The 19325-nt window shown below is 47.0% G+C and overlaps 1 protein-coding gene across 1 annotated transcript; it reads right to left on the reverse strand.

Moving 5' to 3' along the window:
* Positions 1–756: 756 nt before the first annotated feature.
* On the reverse strand, positions 757–17064 carry NSUN4 (NOP2/Sun RNA methyltransferase 4). Its single transcript, XM_029948862.1, has 6 exons — positions 16951–17064; positions 12502–12845; positions 6733–6887; positions 3846–4006; positions 2781–2905; positions 757–2181 (listed from the first exon to the last, which is right to left on the reverse strand). Exons 1-6 carry the CDS (start codon positions 17041–17043, stop codon positions 1905–1907), a joined length of 1155 nt encoding a protein of 384 aa, XP_029804722.1. The 5' UTR covers positions 17044–17064; the 3' UTR covers positions 757–1904.
* Positions 17065–19325: the final 2261 nt, after the last annotated feature.

The raw sequence follows: 19325 nt of genomic DNA on the forward strand, positions 1-19325 counted from the left end.
TGAATATTCTAATTTATTTGTCCACTCCGTTGCTCATGGGGATTTGAGTTTCCTTTTGGGATTGCTACGAACACTCTTATACAAATCTTCTGGTATACATGTATGAGTTTCTCTTGATTTATCCCTTGTAGTATTGAGATAACTGGGCTGCAGGACAAGTAAATATTTAGTTACCGGAGATAATCAAACTTTTTTCCAAAGTAGTTTTCTGCTTTTTCTATTTGGGTCAATCTATCAGCAATTTGGGACTCTAGGGACAAGAGACCTTTTCTTCTTGAATTATCGCTGCTGAGCATTTAGTTAGCACCAGGCTAGATACCCAGGAGGCAGGGCAGAAACCCAGGCACCTGAGGCCTCCCAGGCTCAGCCAATACTGAGTGCAGGGTAAACAGCAGACAGGGACGACACACCACACATGGAGACTAATGAAGGTCCTACTCCCTGGAGCTCCATCTTCCCAGCTTCACTTGATTTAGAGTCTGGAAGGTCTTCCAGGGCCCTCAGTTACAATGCAGATCTCAAGAGAAGAGAGGTCTTAACCTCATCTAAAATCCTTCTCAGCTGACACCTCTAATACCCAAATAAGAATTAGCAAGAAAGGCATAAAGAACAAAATGAGTGACAGAAAGAGGAAAAGGAGGGATAAAGAAAGTGGGAAGAACCAAGAACACAAGTTTTCTGAAATTATGCTCCCTTTTCTGCACAAGAACCAGTTTTTCAGGAAAAAGGATTTTTTTAATTGAAAGAAAAACAATATTTTGCAAGTGACCATAAGCAATTTTTAATATCTCCGCCATTAAAGGATTACCTTCTTTACATTAAAGTTACAAAAACAACATAACTAGCATGTAGTCAGCAATGATGTAATATTGCCCCAAACTTCACACACTCTGGGAGATGAGGCCCTGTGACGCTGGAGAAGAGCTCTGGGATTTGGGGGTGGGCCGAACAACGCAAACCAGAGCTCAGCTATAGACCAGGAACAAGAAAAACAAAACAAAAAGCATAACAAAAGAAAATATTAGGAGCTGATGAGGTGTTCAGAAAGGATGAGGTCTCACCTCCCACTGTCCCAACTGCTACACCTCCAACAGCATCCTGGCTGAGCTGTCACACGGGAGCTCTAGGCATACCTGCTAGATGAATGGACAATGGGAGAAACACACAGAGGAGGAGCACAGCCCTGAGGCAGAAACAGTTTCCCCACCCAGGGCAGCAGTGCTGTGGACAGCAGGAGCACTGGCTTCCATTATGCAGCACGGGGGAGCTTTCTCGGTGTTCTTAAGCAGATTATCATGCATTTGGCTTAACATTTTTAGTTGTTTGTTCCTTAAATTAGATCATGGACCATCTGAAGAAATGAGGGAGGCCTGTTCAGGTCCATCGGCTACTGAAGACTAATCACAGAGAGGTGCTCTGTAACCAGAGGCCTGTAACCAGGCTGAGTTCCTAGGCTTCGGACCCCTAGGAGCTAGTGCTCAGTAGCAGCAGCTGGCACAAATGGAACTAACAGTACTTGGACTGACATGAGGCCCCAACCACAGCTCTATGGAGCTTCAACAATTTTATTGGCTAAATGCTTCTCCCCAAGTTTACTGCTTAAAGTGTGGACCTCCTCACTGGCTCCTCCTCCTAAGCCTCTAATCAGGCAGGAACCTTTAGCACAGGCTTAGAAATGGGAAAAAGGGGTATAACAAGTGAGTGGGAAACCTGCTGATGCTCCACAATTGGAAGCAGGACAGAAAAACTCCTACTTTCTAAAGCTGAAAATTGTCCATACAAAGACTTGAACATAATGGAGATAGGACCCAGATTGCATCTTTGCTACTGATCTTGGTTTCTGGTATCTCCATGCGAGTACACCCTTTACCTTCCTACACCAGGACTTCGGGAACCGAGTGATGCTATGTTAGCCTACACATTTTGCAAAAGTACATAGGCCCAAAATTGGCCAAGAGGTTTGGGATTACCAGCTCCCCAACCTGGCAGGACGGGAAGAAAGAAAATGTGTCCATGAAAAGTTTTCGGAAGTGAGTCAGGTCTTCCACCTGAACTTTGATGCTGTACTGATTAGCCAGGAACTCAATGGTGCCTTGCACCACATACTCGTTCTGTAAATGCGAGAGTGAGCAGGTGGAATAGACAACGTGGCCTCCTGGTTTTGTGGCAAGGAGTCCAGCCCTGAAACCAGAAAGAGAGAAAAGCAGTGATTACTGAGCCTTCCAGAAGCAGAAGGACAACAGGAGGAGCTAGAAGCATGCACAGTGGAGTCTACTGTGGGATGCGTGGCTGTGTTAGCTTCTGAAGCCTCTTCCACAAAGATACCACCAGGAAAGTCATTCTTGGAGGAGAGTAGAACCCCAACCTTAATCCATGGGCTCTCTTCTAGAAGCAATTCCATGAACTCTGACTTTGGCTTTGGGTCAAACCCTGGTGCTAGCTATGCACTGAGTCCTTACCAGCCCTACAGAACCTTGACTTCAGTAACTTTTTTCAAGCTTTCAAATGTGTGCTACTCACTGGGACTTGGATTAGTGTGGAGGTGAAATAACATAAATGAATCTGTGCCACCCACCCTGCTATGTGTGTCCTACCACACGGGGGTTTAAATGTTCCAGAGAAAGGCCACCCTATCATATCTGTCTCCTCCAGGTAGTTCCTCAATCAGAAGACCCTGCTGTGGGAGATGGTGTTGGCAAGAGCTTCCAGTCCCCCCTAGTGACTGGACCCCTGAAGCACTGTGGCACAAAGTCCTGAGTTTTTGTAAATCTGCTACTCACGCGAGCAGCTGCATCTGAAGCATAGGCAACATCTGCCTCTCCTTCTTCCTCGACCGCTGAAAGATGTTGTTCTCCTCCTCATGAAGGGAATGGCGGTCCGTGGTGCAGGGAACATCCACCAGCACCTACCCGCAAGTGTTAAAGGGTACTGTGTTAGAGCTCCTTACTGGCTCCTCTCCCTTAGGCCCCTGCCCTGAAAGGTTTCATTCAATGCACCCTCTGCCCGTCCTTCCATTGCAGAGTACCTGACAAAGCTCATTTTAACCTGGTAGACAACTGTGAAATAATGAGTGGGAAAACAGTATATTTAGGTATACTCATGGCTGGTCAAAAAACCAAAGCCAACACCCATATAATTATAATTAAATAATTGATATCAACCTAGAAGGAAGTCTTTCCTTTTTTTCGAGATATTATTTTTAAGTAATCACTACACCCAACGTGGGGCTCATACATATAACCCTAGGATCAAGATTTGTATGCTCTACAATTGAGCCAGCCAGGCACCCTTCATGCTTTAGGACTCTGTCTTTAGCTATTTGAATGAAACATCCAATTTACAAATGATACAATGCACAGAAGGTAGCTAATATATTGAATAGCAGGATCAGGATTCAAAATTATTTTATGCACAAACATCATATCCAATATGGAAAAGTTTTAAAGTGAGAAATACAAAATTATTCATTCATTTACTAAGAGCCTAAACTCTGTCCTAGGCATAAGAGACAAAAATTAAAACAAAAGAAAAATTCTATAATTATGTTTCAAAAAAATCATCTACCGAAGAGGTCTATGAATTTTATTTGAGAAATAAAATAAGTCTAATAACCCTTTCCCCACTCAGTCAGGTTCAAACTCTTTCCTGTTAATTGTTTCCAATGAAGACACTACTGACGACTGTGCAGATGGCTTGTTCTCCCAATCACCCACGGAGAGCTGGCGAGGTCCAAAACAAGCCCTACATCCCAAATACGGGGGCTGAATCTTACTCGCTCAGGGCCTGCAGCTGGGATGGGAAGGCTAGATTTGGCTAGCTGGAGTCTCAGATCGGGAATCACTCACCCGGTCATAGGTGTCCCCCTCCAGTTCTCCCCACTTCCTGCCATCCCATGAGGTGACTCGAACTTGATTCCTATCCCTGATATCTTGAGGCACATAGTTGTGAAGGACCTTCTGTAGTCTGCCTGTTCGAGAAGTGGACAGATCATTGGCAGCGAGATTGCCTGTGGGAATATAAATTTTAGCATTGTTTTTTCAATTCTGGAAAAAATGCCATCAGAACCTTGATAGGGATTGCACTGAATCTACAGATGGCTGTGGGTAGTCTGGACATTAAAATGCCTGTGGGAATAAAGAAATTTAGAAGCCATGGCCCAGCAAGACATTGCACCAGCAATGGTGCTGATGGAGATTTAGACCAACTCTCAGGCATAGCCAATCAATGCAGGCCCCAGGGGCAGGGCCAAGTGGAGAAGAAATGCTTACCATGCGCATGGCAATGGCACAGTACTAGACACTCCAGAGCAGAAGGTGCAAAGGCAAACACCCACACCAGCCAGAAAGGATATATAAATAAATAAAGCAGACCAAGTATGAATATTTCTAAACAAATATGCTCTCTCCTACTTTTCTTGAATCATGTGTCTCTCCCTCCATCTTTGGCAGACACTATACATTATTTACTGAAAATTTATTCTCTTCCCATTCTTTAGTAATAGAACTCCAGTTTTATTTAAGGGAGAGGGGAGCAGTGTGCCCTACTTCCTAGCCTCCTTTTATAACTAAGAATGACTATATGACTAAGTTTTGGTCAATGAATTATAGGCATAATTATTGTGTGAGATTTCTGGGAAGATGTTCAAAAGAAGTTAATGAAATTATATGTGCCCCTTTAAGCCAATCTTTTCTTCCCGCCTTGAATCTTAATGTGATAACTGGAATTCCAGCCACCATCTTGGACCATGAGGCAATCCTGATGACGGAAGCCAGAAATAAAATAGGTTGCAAAAAGAAAGAAGGAGACCAAGCCCCTGAAGATTGTGAAGACTCCATACCAGCCCTGGACTGCCAATATACCAATTCTCTTATGTCAGAGAGAAATAAACTTTTCTTCTTTAAGCCAGTTCATTTTTCTGTTGTATATAACCAAACCCAATCCTGACTCACCATCTATCTTTTACTTTGCCTTTTGTGACAGATGCAAGTTCAAGAAAGAACTCAGTTTGTCCTTGGATCTCCTATAAGAAACAATATTACTGCAAGCTTGATAACAAATGGCAATTGATACCTGGCCTCAGAGTCAAGGAGTGAAAGGGAGGCAGAAGCTGAGGTGAAGAACTAGAGAGTACATACCTTATCCACTGGGACTATCCCATGAACTAGCTTGATGTTCCCACAAAGACATAGTGTTCCCAATTTTTGAGGGCACTCAAAGAAGTAAAAATTGGATTCTCTGCTCAGGAGGAATTTCCAGAAGAACAGGAACTGAGAACAGAAAAGCTGGGTTCCAGTTTTGGCTCTATCTCCAACTCACGTAAAAGTTATTTCATCTCTTCAGGACTCAATTTCCCCCTCTGTAAAATATGTGGGCTAGACTAGGTAAACTCGAAGCTGCCTTTGTCAACTGACATCAAGGACTCACTTAGGTGAGGAGCTAGGATGGAGGGGGTATTGCTGGTAATTTAATACACCTTAGAAAAGCAACTCTCAGTTATTTCTCCTTGAACCTTCTCCCGCCTCTTAGTTCAAGTTCCTCCTCTTCCAAGTAACCCTACCTCATTCATCCCCTTTCTGATGGATTCCCATAGGACTCAGTCAGATCAGCACAGCACAGCACAGAGGCGGGGATCTCTGCACTGGACTCATTGAACCATATTGAACACCTTTTCTCCTCTCCCTCTGCACTTCCAGAAGGTAGGATCAAATGTTCTACCTTGCTCAATCACCCATAGGGCCTACCATGAAGCTGGAAGCTAACTCAAACTGTCCAAGTTGGCTGACAAGAACTGAAGAGAAGGGCCCAGGTTCAACAAAAAGGCTAGGGCACAAAGCAAGAGAGACCTAGCTGAGCTCCAGAGTGAGTGGAAAAACCACAGTCCTGCTCTGGGTATTTATCAGATCCCCAAGGGAAAAAAACCATTGCCTGTTTTAAGGCAGGATATCAGCCAGAAGACGGCTGAACACTTATGGTGCACAGAGCCCAGATTGGTGGCTGCACTACTGCAATGAATAAGACTTGAGCGTGTCCTCAGAGAATTCATAACCTGAAGAAGGAGAAGACATACACCCAGTAAAGCTCTGATGCAAGTCTAATGTGCTAACAGTTGCTAGGGTGATCCCCATGGTATGGGAGCATAGGAGACAGAGGCGTCACTTTGCAGCCAGCCAGCAGAGGTCATGAGGGAAGACTTCCAGAAGGTGGCACACTTGAGCTGAGGTTTGAAAGCTAAAACGACGTAGGCAGACCAGCTAGGATAGGGTGGATGGTATTCTAGAGAGAAAATGGAACATGAGCAAAAGACAGAGGCTTATTCAAGCAACAGAGAGAGTAGCAGGATGTGGCTGAAGCACATAAAGTCTGGGGAGGAATGACATAAATCTATAAAGGATGGCTGCAGCCAGATGTTATTTCTTTAGCTGGCAGACTAAGGAAATGGAACTTAATCTTAGAGACAAACTAAACAGATACAGAGGGGTAAAAGTGTCAGGTGTAGACTGATCAGGGCCCCACTTTAATCTGCCTTCAGAGACCTTGCTCTGCTCAGCAATCTTCATTGGCCAACTGACAGAGAGAGAGAAAAGATAAGCTGCAAACAAAATACACCACCTTAACAAGCAAGCACTATATCCCCTCTGACCTTGAGACCTGAGATCCCATCAGATTCCATGTGGCCCTGACTGGGTGAGGTAAGCAGCCCTCCCTGCCCAACACACCAGGCCTCTGACTCACGGCAACAGCCAGTCTGAAGCAGTGCTAGTGTCTTTCCCCCAGGGGCTGCACACAAGTCAAGCACAGTGTCGCCAGGCTGCAGGCCAAGGGCCAGGACAGGCAGCAAGGAAGCAGCATCCATCAGGTAGTAGTCCATGACACCCAGGCTGCCAAGCCTAGAAGAGAGGAGACCACCTTTTAGTCAAACTCCAAGTCAGGAGACCCACTGGAAGTCAAGGCCACAGAGTCCATGCCCTCAGGAGCTACTGAGTTCTACTCACCAAAAACTCATTTCTCAGACCCACACTCACTTATTCACTCACTCACTCACTCATCCACACAGCAGGCAGAGCGACCCATTTAAAACACAGATCAAGGGGCGCCTGGGTGGCTCAGTCGGTTAAGCCCCTGACTTCGGCTCAGGTCAGATCTCACATTTGTGGGTTCGAGCCCCGCGTCAGGCTCTGTGCTGACAGCTAGCTCAGAGTCTGGAGCCTGCTTCTGGTTCTGAGTCTCCTTCTCTCTCTGCCCCTCCCCCTCTCATGCTCTGTCTCTCTATCAAAAATAAATAAAACATTAAAAAAAATTTTTTTTAATAAATAAAACACAGATCAAGGGGCACCTGACTGGTTCAGTTGGTGGAGCATGCAACTCTTGATCACAGGGTCGGGGGTTTGAGCCCCACATTGGATACAGAGATTACTTAAAAATAAAATCTTCAGGGGCACCTGGGTGGCTCAGTCAGACAACCAAATTCCACTCATGTCATGATCTCACGGTTCCTGAGTTTGAGTCCTGCATCAAGCTCACTGCTGTCAGTGCAGAGGCTGCTTCGGATCCTGTTCCCCTCTCTCTGCCCCTTCCTTGCTTGCTCACATATGTGCATACATGTGCGCTCGCTCACTCTCTCTCTCTCTCTCTCTCAAAAATAAATAAACATTAAAAAAATAAATAGGGTTGCCTGGGTGGTTCAGTTGGTTAAGCGTCTGACTCTTAATTTCAGTTCAGGATATGATCTCACCATCTGTGGGTTTGAGCCACACATTAGGCTCTGTGCTGACAGTGAGGAGCCTGCCTGAGATTCTCTGACCCTCCCCTGCTTATTCTCTCTCTCTCAAAATAAATTTTTAAAAATAAAATAAAATAGCACCCCCCCTACTCCCATCACCTCCTATCTATGTTACATTACTTTTCTTTAAGGCACTTATTGTTCACTTTACATGTACAGATGTGTGTGTGTGTGTGTGTGTGTGTGTGTGTGTGTGTACTCTCCTCCTCCTCCTCCCTCTTTAGAATAAAGGCAGAGACTTTGTTCACCAGCACCTGAAACACCACCTTGCATACAGTAGGAACTCAGTCTTATTGGTTTAAAGATACAAAATGTTTTGTGGGTTCAAAGAAGAATGCCATCAATTGTCCCTCTCACAGTTACCTGAGTCAGGCCTGATGATGAAACAGGCCCTCATTAGAGAGGGACAGAGGATGAAACAGGAGCATTCTAAAAGAGGAGAAAAAAACGAGCGAAGGCAGAGAAGCATCCCAACTCACTGCTTCTTTCAGAAATGATGAGAAACCTGCAGTAGCAGAAATACAAGGTGGAGGGGCCCCTGGGTGGCACAGTCAGTTAAAGTATCTGACTTTAGCTCAGGTCATGATCTCACACTTTGTGGGTTCAAGCCCCATGTCAGGCTCTGTGTTGACAGCTCAGAACCTGGAGCCTGCTTAAGAATCTGTCTCCCTCTCTCTCTGTCCCTCGTCTGCTCCCACTCTGTCTCTGTCTCTCTCTGTCTCTCTCTCTCTCCCTCTCTCTCTCTCTCTCTCTCTCTCTCTCTCTCTCTCTCTCTCAAGAATAAATAGACATTTCGGGGCACCTGGGTGGCGCAGTCAGTTAAGTGTCTGACTTTAGCTCAGGTCATGATCTCGCGGTTTGTGAGTTCAAGTCCCACATCGGACTCTATGCTGACAGTTCGGAGCCTGGAGCCTGCTTCAGAACCTTTCTCCCTCTCCCTCTGTCCCTCGCCTGCTCACACTCTGCCTGTCTCTCTCTCTCTCTCTCAAGAATAAATAGACATTTAGGGGCACCTGGGTGGCGCAGTCAGTTAAGTGTCTGACTTTAGCTCAGGTCATGATCTCACGGTTTGTGAGTTCAAGCCCCGCGTCAGGCTCTGTGCTAACAGCTCCAAGCCTGGAGCTTGCTTCAGATTCTGTCTCCTCCTCTCTCTTTCCCTCATCTGCTCACACTGTCTGTCTCTCTCTCTTTCAAGAATAATAGACATTTAGGAGTGCCTGGGTAGCTCAGTCGGTTGAGTGTCTGACTTCAGCTCGGGTCATGACCTTGCAGTTCGTGGGTTCAAGCTGCACATCAGGCTCTGTGCTGACAGCTCAGAGCCTAGAGCCTGCTTCGCATTCTGTGTCTCCCTCTCTCTGCCCCTCCCCAACTTGTGCTCTCTCTCTCTTTCTCTCTCAAAAATAAATAAACATCAAAAAAAATTTTAAAGAATAAATAGACATTAAAAAAAAAATACAAAGTGGAGAAAATTGGGGTTGAAAAGCAGTTAGAGGCCAGGTTGTAGAAAGCCCTTAGACCCAATGCTAAGGAGTCTGGACTGTAACCTGGAGACAGTTACAAGTTTGTAAAGAAAATGACGTGAGTAGCCAGGGGCGCCTGGGTGGCTCAGTCGGTTAAGCTGCTGACTTCAGCTCTGGTCATGATCTTGCAGTTCGTGATTTGGAGCCCCGCGTCGGGCTCTGTGCTGAGAGCTCAGAGCCTGGAGCCTGTCTTCAGATTCTGTGTCTCCCTCTCTCTCTGTCCTTCCTCTGCTCATGCTCTGTCTCTCAAAATTAAATAAACATTAAAAAAATAATAATAAAATTTAAAAATTTTAAAAAAGAAAATGACGTGATCACTGCAATAGAGTTTTAGAAAGCTAGGTGGGCTAGAAAGAACAAATTCGAAACAAACACCAGTGATAAGGCTGTGATAAGAGTCCAAATGAGAGCCAATGAGGCATGAAGACTGGCAGGATCCGTGTGGGTTAGAGAGAGACGGATGACAGACAACAACCTAATGGTCACTCCCAGGCCAGTTGTCATAAGCCATTCCCCTGCCTGAGACACGGCTCAGCCACTGGGGACAAACTCAAGAAGACAGAAACCTGATCTTTGCTGCCCTGCCAGGAAGGCTTTGGGAGAAAAACGTGATGAGACATAAGACACAGCAGCACTGAGGGTCCGCTACAAGAGCCATACTCCCTGGTCTTGAGATTGTGGTCCCTTCACAGACAGGCTCAGACTATGATAGGATATTTTCAAAGTCGAACCATGCATGCCTGGATTGGCTCTGAAACTGTGTGCCTATTGCCCTGCAGAGGAGATTTACAAGAAACCTGAGAAAAGCACAGAATTCCTATCAACCAAGACTGGTCCACAAAACCCATTCTCATCCAGTTCCTTCCTTTGCAAGTTACACTCAAGCTTTTTTTGGTTGAGACAGTTTGGGGAATCTGCTGCAAGCTACAGTCCCTCTTTCAAAAAAAAAAAAAAAAAAAGCCCACACAGTTTTTCAGATGATTTTCAGAGGCTCCCGGACTCCATAAATACATCCTTGACCTCCTGAGAGATTAGGATTCCCTTGATTTATAGGGAGCTTATCAAGATGAGAAGGAAACCCAAACCCCTCTGAGTAGAAGCCAAGCACCTCAGGCAACTTAGGAAACCACATGGTGCTTATTAGTCTGTGGTTCTCCCTAAAACCAGTGCCTCCAAACCAGTCTCTAATCCTGCCCCAATCTATTTTCCCCCACACCAATTTATTATAGTGATCTTCCTGAAGCATAACTTCAATGAGAATGGCACAGACAGTAAAGAGATACTCTTTAGGAGTGCTCTGCCACAGGTACTGCGCTAGGCATCGTGTATATGTCACTCCACTCAGGCCTCACCACAGCCCTGTGACACAGCAGAACCAGGTTCCAGAGCCACACTGGCTGCATCTCAAATCCAGCCCAGGTGCTCAACAACTGTGTGCCTTCAGCAAATGATTCCACTTCTCTGTGCATCAGTCTCCTCATCTATAAGAGTACGTGCCAGACAGGATTATTGCAAAGATGAAAGGAATCAATAGAAGTCAAGTGCTTAGAATAGTAGCTGGCACCCAATGAGCTACAGTATCAGTACCATCATTTTCTGGATTATTTTCCAGAAAAGGAAGCTAAGAGTCAGTTATCCGAAGCTACATGTCCAATAAGTGATGAAGACAGAATCCAAATCTAGGTTTTCTTGATTCCAAAACCCATGCTTATAACCACTGTGCATTTACTGCCATTTGCCTGCTCAGAAACCCTTTCCGGCAGTTCTCTAGAACAGATCTTGGAATTTACAGCAATATGTACTATAGGGCGCATAGTCTGAAGCCATTTAACCCTGCACAGGTCCAGCCATTTATAAACAACCCTGAGTCATCAGAAAAATCCCCTTCTCCCAACCTGTAAGCTCCTGGCACTCAAGATTCCCATATGTGGCCCTCAACATACTCGTCCGGCCTCAACTCCTAGTTTTCCTAAGCATGTAGATTTCCCTCAAGCCAGTAGCTAGAGCTATTGCAAAAGCTTCCTAATTTATATCCCCATTTCATATTTCATACATAGCCTTGCCCCTCTCCAATCTGTTTTCCACACAGCAGCCAGAAAGATATTTTAAAAATTCAAATCTGGTCATGTCATTCCCCACCTTAACACTTTTCATGGCTCCCTCTTCCTTTTAGTAAAAAATCCAAAATCCCTTATGGCCTAGAAGACCTTCAAAATTTGGCTCCTGCCAGCTTCTGCAGCCTCTCACTCTCATCCCCACCCCTGTGCCACCAGCTTTAATTCCTAATCATTTTCAGGTTTAAGCTTAAATTTCACTTCCTCAGAAAAGACTGTGTTAGATCTCCTAGTTATAAAACAGAGTATCTTGTACTTTTCTTTTGTGGCACTTATCACAATTATAAATAGTTTCTTAATACTTACCCTCCTCACTAGACTATAAGCTCAATGAGGGCTTTTGCACCTGTAACCCAGGCACTTAGGAAGGCCTTGAATTTGGTACACAATAAATATTTACTAATGAGTGAATCAATCCTTTAAAGATCAATTCCCATATCCTGCAACTAACACTGAGCTCCCCTTTTCTCAGTTTCTAAAGCACAACGTAGCATTTGATTGCAAGAGTCTTTTTCATCCAACTTTATATAAATCTGAGCACTGGATCAGAAGACCAGGAATCCCCTCTGGTACTAACTTGGTGTCCCTAGCAAGTCCCATTGGTTCTTTGGTACCATGAGCTTACCTGTCCCACTCACTTGGATGGGTGGCTGTGAGGGCAAAATGAGAACGCAGTTGTAAATAATACACTTTAACTGTGGAAGGTGTGATAAGTGCTCAAGTTAGAGATGGCTATCTTCTACGGGAGGCAGTGGAGCAGAGCAGGTTCAAAGTGCAGCTTCCGGGGTCAAACTGCCTGGCTCTAAGTATCTGCTGCACCACCTGCTATCTAAGGGACCTAAAGCAAGCAAATACTTTAACTTTTCTGCACCTCAGGCTCCTCAAATGTAAAGAGGAACAATAATATTACTGACCTCGGAGTGCTGTTGACAGAAAAGGAGATAATCCACACACAACACTTAGAAAAACACCTAACATGTATAAGCACTCAGTAAATATTAGCAATATTAGGGGCAAAAGCTGGGTCTCCTTCTGTCTACTTACAGCAGACACTCAGGAAATCCCTAGCCATGACTCCAGATCCTACCTGGCAGGGGGGAACCGGCTGACATCCCCTCTGGCGAAAGTGAAGCATCGAAGGTTAGAGCTGCAGGCCCCAGAGGCGAGGGATGGAGCTGCAGTTTGGCCACTCTCAGGCTCCAGTTCCCCATGGGAGATGGCATCATTCACAAAGTCCCTGGCACTCAGCTTCTCTAACTTTCCACTCACATGATCCCAGGCAGCAAAGTTATTAACCAGTGCACCATACTTCTGCTCTGAAAGGAGGCTGACGCGGATGGATGGCCATAGATCACCAAACTGCACACTGTAGGTCATGTCAAAATTCTGCAGAGCCAGTTGAGTAGCAGGAAATTTGGGCTCTGTGGCAGCCTAAAAGGAAAAGAACAGGCTTATTGGTCTCCTAGTCTTGCCTCTCCCATACCACCTGACCTCACCAATACCTCAGAGCCCTGCAGCCAATGTGCCCACTCCTGCCTTTGCATCCTACCTCTGCCAGCCAGAGAAGTGTGAGAGAGAAAAGTAGTGGGGAGCCAGCCGTTCTATCTCAGGGTGGTGAGAGAAAGCAAGCTGTAGCTCTGGCAATAGCATGTGGGGTCACCCTGGGGCCAGAGAGTAAGAAGAGCTTAAGAAAATGGCAGCTCATGATAGGACTCTTGCAGGAGGGGGGGTGGGTTCCTACAGAAGGTTGGAAGAATCTATGAAGGTCCTAGGGGAAGCTTCAGCCTTAAAAACAAAAGATACTTTCTCTGCAAACAGTCCTTTCATCTTCTAAAGCATTTTCTGGTCTCCTAGCTTATGTAAGCACCACAACAGAGAGCTCAGTGGGATACAAAAAAATATCAACGGTCCACATTTCATGGACAGGTAAAAGATAACTTACCTAATGTCATGCAGTGACTGAAGCCATAATGCTCAGAATCACGGGGTTGAGGGTCATTTGGGAAGAGTTCTTATATCCCAGGAACATGGGATAAGGGGAACTCCCAGAAACCTTGAGGTATGAACCAAAATGGGGACTTCTATGGGGGTAGCAGAGAAGGACATGAGTCAGACTTGCAGAGCATAAACACAGATCACGAGGGAAATGATGACCTCAGCTGAGGAGTCCTCAGGTCGGTCCGAAATGCCACAGCTGGAGTGGCAATGAATTTTGCTCTGGCCTGCATTTTTGGTTTGGTCAGAACTCTTCCGCTGGCCCTCATTTCTTGTTATGACAGGGACTCTTGCTGCAGCCATGACTTCTGCTACGGTGGGGACTCTCACTTTGGCCTTGACTTTTGCTGGGACGGGGACTCTTGCTCCGGCTCCTGCTGTGGGAGGGACTCTTGCTCTTGCCTTGCCTTTTGCCATTGCAGGGACTCTTGCTTTGGCTCCGACCTTTGCCATACAAGCCACTCTTGCTTTGGCCCTGATTTTTGCTACATGGAGACCTCTCACTCTGGCCCTGATTTCTGCTATGACACTCGCTCTTATCCTGATTTATGCTTTCATAGGAACAATTGCTCCGGCTTTGACTTCTCTTTCGACTAGGACTCCTGTTCTGACTCTGACTTCTGTGAGGATGGAGACTCTTGCTCTGACTTTGACTTCTGCAGGGGTGGTGGGTATTCTCATTCTGGCTCTGATTTTTGCTTTGGTGGCAACTCTTGCTCTCGCTGTCACTACGCTGGCATTCACTAGTAACTGCTGAGCTAGAGCTGACATTAGTGCTACAGCTGGAAGTCTTGGACGAAGGCAAAGGACAGCTGTAAGGAACCTGGGGGCACTCTTTGCAGGAGACTCGAGGAGCCATAGAATAGACACGGAAGCCCCAGGGCACAGTATCAGGGTGGCACTGGGTTTGTGGGCCAATGGGTAAACTTTGAGGATCAAAAGGTGTACGTAAAGGGATAAAAGAATAGATGTGGGTGGAACAAGGAGGTGCCACAGGCTGGCGATAAGATTGGGCAGGGCCCCTGGGAGTGCTATAGATGCCACCAGGGGACACCATGGGCAGTTTATGACACTGAGGGGGGCATATGGATTGACTGAGGGAACCAAGGGGTGGGCAGGGATCAGAGGTCGAGGGAACCACAGAATATATATGGGTACTGCATGGAGGTCCTATGGAGAGTCCATAGGGGGTGGTCTGAGCATAACTGTTGGGTGAAACAGTACCAAAAGGAAGGCAAAGGGGAAGACAAGTGGGGATAACAGGTCTGAGGGTCCTAGGGATCACAGGAGGTAAGGTAGTTCCTTGGGGAAGCTCTTTGGGGCAGGGATTTGAGCAAGTGGTAATGGGTGTCACCATACAAGGAGGACCAGAAGGGCAGGAGGGAGGTGGAGGAGAGGAGCTGGCCTTAGGGGGCCTGGGCTGGTCAAGAGGAGTGTGTTGGAGAGGGACGATCAGGGAATGACATCTGTGGAGAGCACGTGGTTGTTTTAACTCTGAGGATTTGGGGGACTTCACTTGGGGGCAAACTGGGGTAGGGAGAGGGGGTTCGTTACAGCTTCTGTGGGGGGGTGAGTGGGGTGGAGATATACACTGGTTGCCCAAGGGTGAAGGGAAGGAGAAGACAGTATAAGGACAGTGAGAGGAGAGGGGAAGAGGTGGTTCCTGGGGACAGGGGGGACAAGGGAGACAGGGAGAGCAGGGGGCAGAGGGGGCATAAGAAATCGTAGTGCTTGGCTCTACCAAGAGGTAAGAGTTCCCATTAGACTCCCTGGTTAAAATGGACTCCAAGCAAGGCTTTATGGGAGTTTGGGACAGGGGTGAGCAAAGAGTATCAGTACTCCTAGGGGATAGGCGGAAGACACAATAAGGGCTACCAGGGGCAGGTATGTGGGCCTCTGGAGAAATATGGGAACAGTGACAAGAGCCCTCCTGAGGTGAGCGAGGAGAGCCAGATGTACCTGCCTGAGAAGAAAGTGGGGAGCCACAGAAATTTTTCCCAGGGGGCAGGTCAAGCTGTGGCTTAGGTTCACAAGAGTCTGGAGGCTTAAGGTGGACAGGGTAAAAGCTGCCAGTGGGTGGGGAAGATGCTGGGGAAAGAGGAGCATCGTTATAACTTCTCCCGGAGGACCAGGGAAAGAGCAGAGGGGAGATCCCAGTTTCCAAAATCTTGTGAGAAAGGGGTGGGGAAGCTATAGGCCTTGATTCCATGGGCCGATGAGCAAGAGGAGGTGAAATAATGAGGGCAGTTCCCAGGGGCCTATGAGTGAGAGAAGGTGACATGATGGGGCAAGTTCCCTGGGACCCACGGCCAATGGAAGGAGAAATCATGGGACCTGTTCCTGGGTGCCGATGAGTGGCAGGAGGTGAAATCATTGGGCCAGTTTCCAATGGCACAAGAGGGAGGGTGGGAGAAGTCACTGGGTTAGTGCCTGAGGGTCGAGGAGGAGGAGGAGGGGAAGTCACAGGGCTGGTTACCAGGGCTGAAGGGTATTCACAGTAACAGAGGTAGGTCTTCTGGTCAGTGGTGTTAGGGCTTCGGGGACAGGGACGCGGTGTTCTAGGGGGACTGATCCAGGGGCAATAAGTGCTGCGTGGACGAACAGAGGGTGACCCCAGAAGGCTGCACCGGTCAAAACAAGGGCTTAAAGGGGGCGAACCCGAGAGGATAGGCTCGCGGCAGTAAGGCCTTCCAAGGAGTGGAGAAGAGGGTTCAAAAGAACATCTCCCAGGGCGCAGGGGAGACTGTGGAGGGGGGGAGGGGGGCCGTGGGGGTGTGGAGGGAATCGGTCGGGGTAGGGAGGGGGACGTGGCGGTTATGGAAGAAATTCCAAGACTACAGCTGAGGCCAGAGAAAGGGACTCTGGAGAAGTGAGGAGAGCCCAGGGGATGAGGAGAGTCGCTGCACACTTTGCCTGGGTTTGGGGAAAGACCAGGAGTGTGGGTAGGGTGATCGCTGTAACCTTTACTGGGCGCCAGAGGCAGCTTGAGGGTGAGGACGGGGTTGAATCCTTTCCCAGTGGGCGGCGGAGACTCAAGAAGGAAGGGGTTGTCATTAAGGGATTTTTCGAGGGGTGTGGGCGGCCGGGCTGAAAGTTCTAGGAGGAAAGGCGGAGACGAGGTCATGGAGGGAGGGAGAAAGGGGGGCAGGGTAGGAAAGAAAGGGAGGGTGAGGGAGAGGGAGGAGGGGCAGTGGAAGGGATAGTGGGGGCCGAGGGCAAAGTAACCAAGGGAAACAAGGGGCGGTGACCTAACTGAAAGAACGAGGGCGGAGGTGATGGCGTAACTCATAGGGGCGGAGTCAGAGTACTGGGGACACACCAGAACAGCTGAAGATTTGTGACGAAGAAAGAGGGAGGATAGAAGCGATGACGTAACAGAAGCGAGAGGGAGGAGTCGAGAGACGCCCCCTGAGGGACGGGGAAGAGAGGCTGAGGGCCTCCCGGAGGGGCGGGATAATGGCAGGGCTAGAGAAATTTCCCGAGGGGCGGCGGCAAAAGGCCGCTATCACACTTTGCTCGTGGGCCAGCGGCTGGACCTTACCCATTTCTTCTTATGTCGATGTCTCCGCGGGACGGTCGCAAAGTGCGCAAGCTTCAGCACGCCCGGCACACTCCTCGCTACCAACGCAGCCATATCAGCGTGCACCGACGAGTAGTTCCGACCGGAATCCAACGGCCGACCCGCGGGTTCCGGGGAGGTGGGGGCGCCCGTGTAGACGAGAACCCGAGGGAATTCCGGCGGGCTCTGGTCCGGGGCTCAGCACAACTTTGCAGCCCAGGTGCACACCCCGCTGCGCTCCTCCAGGGATCTTCTGGGGTGCTGGGAAAGAGTCACCATTCGCACGGAATGGCGTCTCTGCCTGGGTGCTTGAAGCGTTGGGAGAGATTCCGTAAAGGCCCCTAGACCAGCTTGGGGATCAGAGAAGACTGGGAGGTGGCAGTAGGCACAAGGGGGTGTAAAGGGCCTTCTAGGCCGAAGCTGCAAGAGTAAAGACCCTGAGGTAGAGACAAATGAGGCCAGATTTGTGGGCAGAGGCAGATTTATACTGAAACTAACGAAGCTTGCTTGACATTTCAGAACTTTCCATTTGCCGTGTCCCTTCCAAGACCCTTGTATCTAATTTTATACTGTTTTTCTTGAAGAGGACCGCTCGAATTGTGTAAGCTTTAGGCGCCACAAAATTTGACACTCCCCCCCCCCCCCCCCCCAGGAAGACAGTAGAAAGGAAGGACGTGGTCAGATAGGGTGTTTTTGTTTTTGTTTTTGTTTTTTTAGGTTTATTTATTTTGAAAGAAAAAACGAGCATGAGAGAGGGACAGAGAATCCCACGCAGGTTGTGGCGCTGACAGCGTGAACCCCCACACGGGGCTTGAGATCTCACCTCCTGTGAGATCATGACCTGAACGGAAATCAGGAAACCAAGAGACAGTTACTTGATCGACTGAAACACCCAGGTGTCCTCTCAGATAAGTGTTTTTAAAAATGATGATATGGGAGCTTCCTGGTTGGTGAATACACGGAGGTGCTGGGAGAGAGCATGGAAACTACATGTCTTTTCCCGTATACCTATACATAGTATATAGGAGATGCACTATGCATCTCCATCTGACCATATATATCCTTTTCTATTTTATAAACCAGCCATCTAGTGAGTAATGGGTTTCCTGAATCTGTGAGCTGCTCCAGCAAGGTAATAGAGCCCAAGGAGCGGCTTCTGGGGACCTCTGATCTCTAGGCAGTGGGTCAGAAGTACTGATGGGAGCTGTCAGCCATGGGGGCTTAAGTATTCAAAAGTAATCAGCCATCGATTCAGGCCCATCTGACTCCTATCCAAAAGTCATATCACTTTCAGAAGGCAGAAAGTTTGGGTACATTTTTACTGAAGTTACAGGAATGATGAAGCAAGTGTGAATTTTAAGACAAGAAACTGTCTCTTCACTACCACAGAAAATTAGAAGTAAAGAACCTTGTAGCACTTTGAGCTTTTCCAGTATATTATGGATTGCGAGCTGCCAAAGTGACATGGGCATAAGGGAATTTTTAACCTTTTCTCAAACTATATTTTTCTTGATGTGGGGTGTAAAATCCCATTGAAAAAGATACACCTTTATTTCCACACTTATAGGGCAGGAAGAGTTACCAAACCCTTACATATCACAAATAGAATTTTGTGTTTATCACTAAAGAAAGAAAAATCATCTGATAGTTGATGATCAGAGTAGGTAGGTTTATGGGAGGGAGATCAAATGAGAGAAGACAGTACTGAATTAGTATGGGGCCAAGGAAAATAAAAATGGATTCCAGGGTACCTGGGTAGCTCAGTCAGTTAAGTGTCCAACTCTTGATTTTGGCTCAGGTCATGATCTCTCAGTTTGTGGTTCTAGCCCCACATCTGGCTCTGCACTGACAGTGTAGAGGCTGCTTGGGATTCTTTGTCTCCCTCTCTCTGTCTCTCCCCCACTGGTGAGCTCTCTCTCTCTCTCACACACAAAAATATAAATAAATAAACATTTTTTTAAATGAAAAGGATCGATTCCACCTGAAATTAAGAGAGAATTGCATGACATGTTGATTGATTGGCCCTATATATCTAAATATATGCCACACCACCGTTAATAACTGTCCTCTTAACTTGCCTTTATTCTTGTAACATGTATTTTTTTTATGTAGTCTACTAAATTACAATTTTCAAAAGGTGGGAAACATAATTCTTATACAAAGATAAAGTGAGCACAAGCCAAAGATTTTATTCATCATAATAAGCTGCTCCTCCATGATTATCCTAAATAATGAGGAAATGAGGGAACCAGTTAGATGGTTAGATGTGCAAATGAGAATTTGAGTTTCAGATATTTGGATTATCAGCCAAAGGAATGCTGAAGCGAATTTGCTTATAGTTGCAAAAACATTAGTAT

The sequence above is a fragment of the Suricata suricatta genome, chromosome 8, assembly GCF_006229205.1.
Source record: "Suricata suricatta isolate VVHF042 chromosome 8, meerkat_22Aug2017_6uvM2_HiC, whole genome shotgun sequence".
Lineage (NCBI taxonomy): Eukaryota > Metazoa > Chordata > Mammalia > Carnivora > Herpestidae > Suricata > Suricata suricatta.

Excerpts from the sequence above, each read along its gene's own strand:
- NSUN4 (XM_029948862.1), bottom strand. The coding sequence starts at position 17,043 with ATGGCTGCGTTGGTAGCGAGGAGTGTGCCGGGCGTGCTGAAGCTTGCG. Across the intron at positions 6,888-12,501 it reads AGCCGGTTCCCCCCTGCCAG|GCTTGGCAGCCTGGGTGTCA; the intron begins GTAGGATCTGGA and ends CCTCTCTTCTAG. Across the intron at positions 2,906-3,845 it reads AGGGGGACACCTATGACCGG|GTGCTGGTGGATGTTCCCTG; the intron begins GTGAGTGATTCC and ends ACTTGCGGGTAG.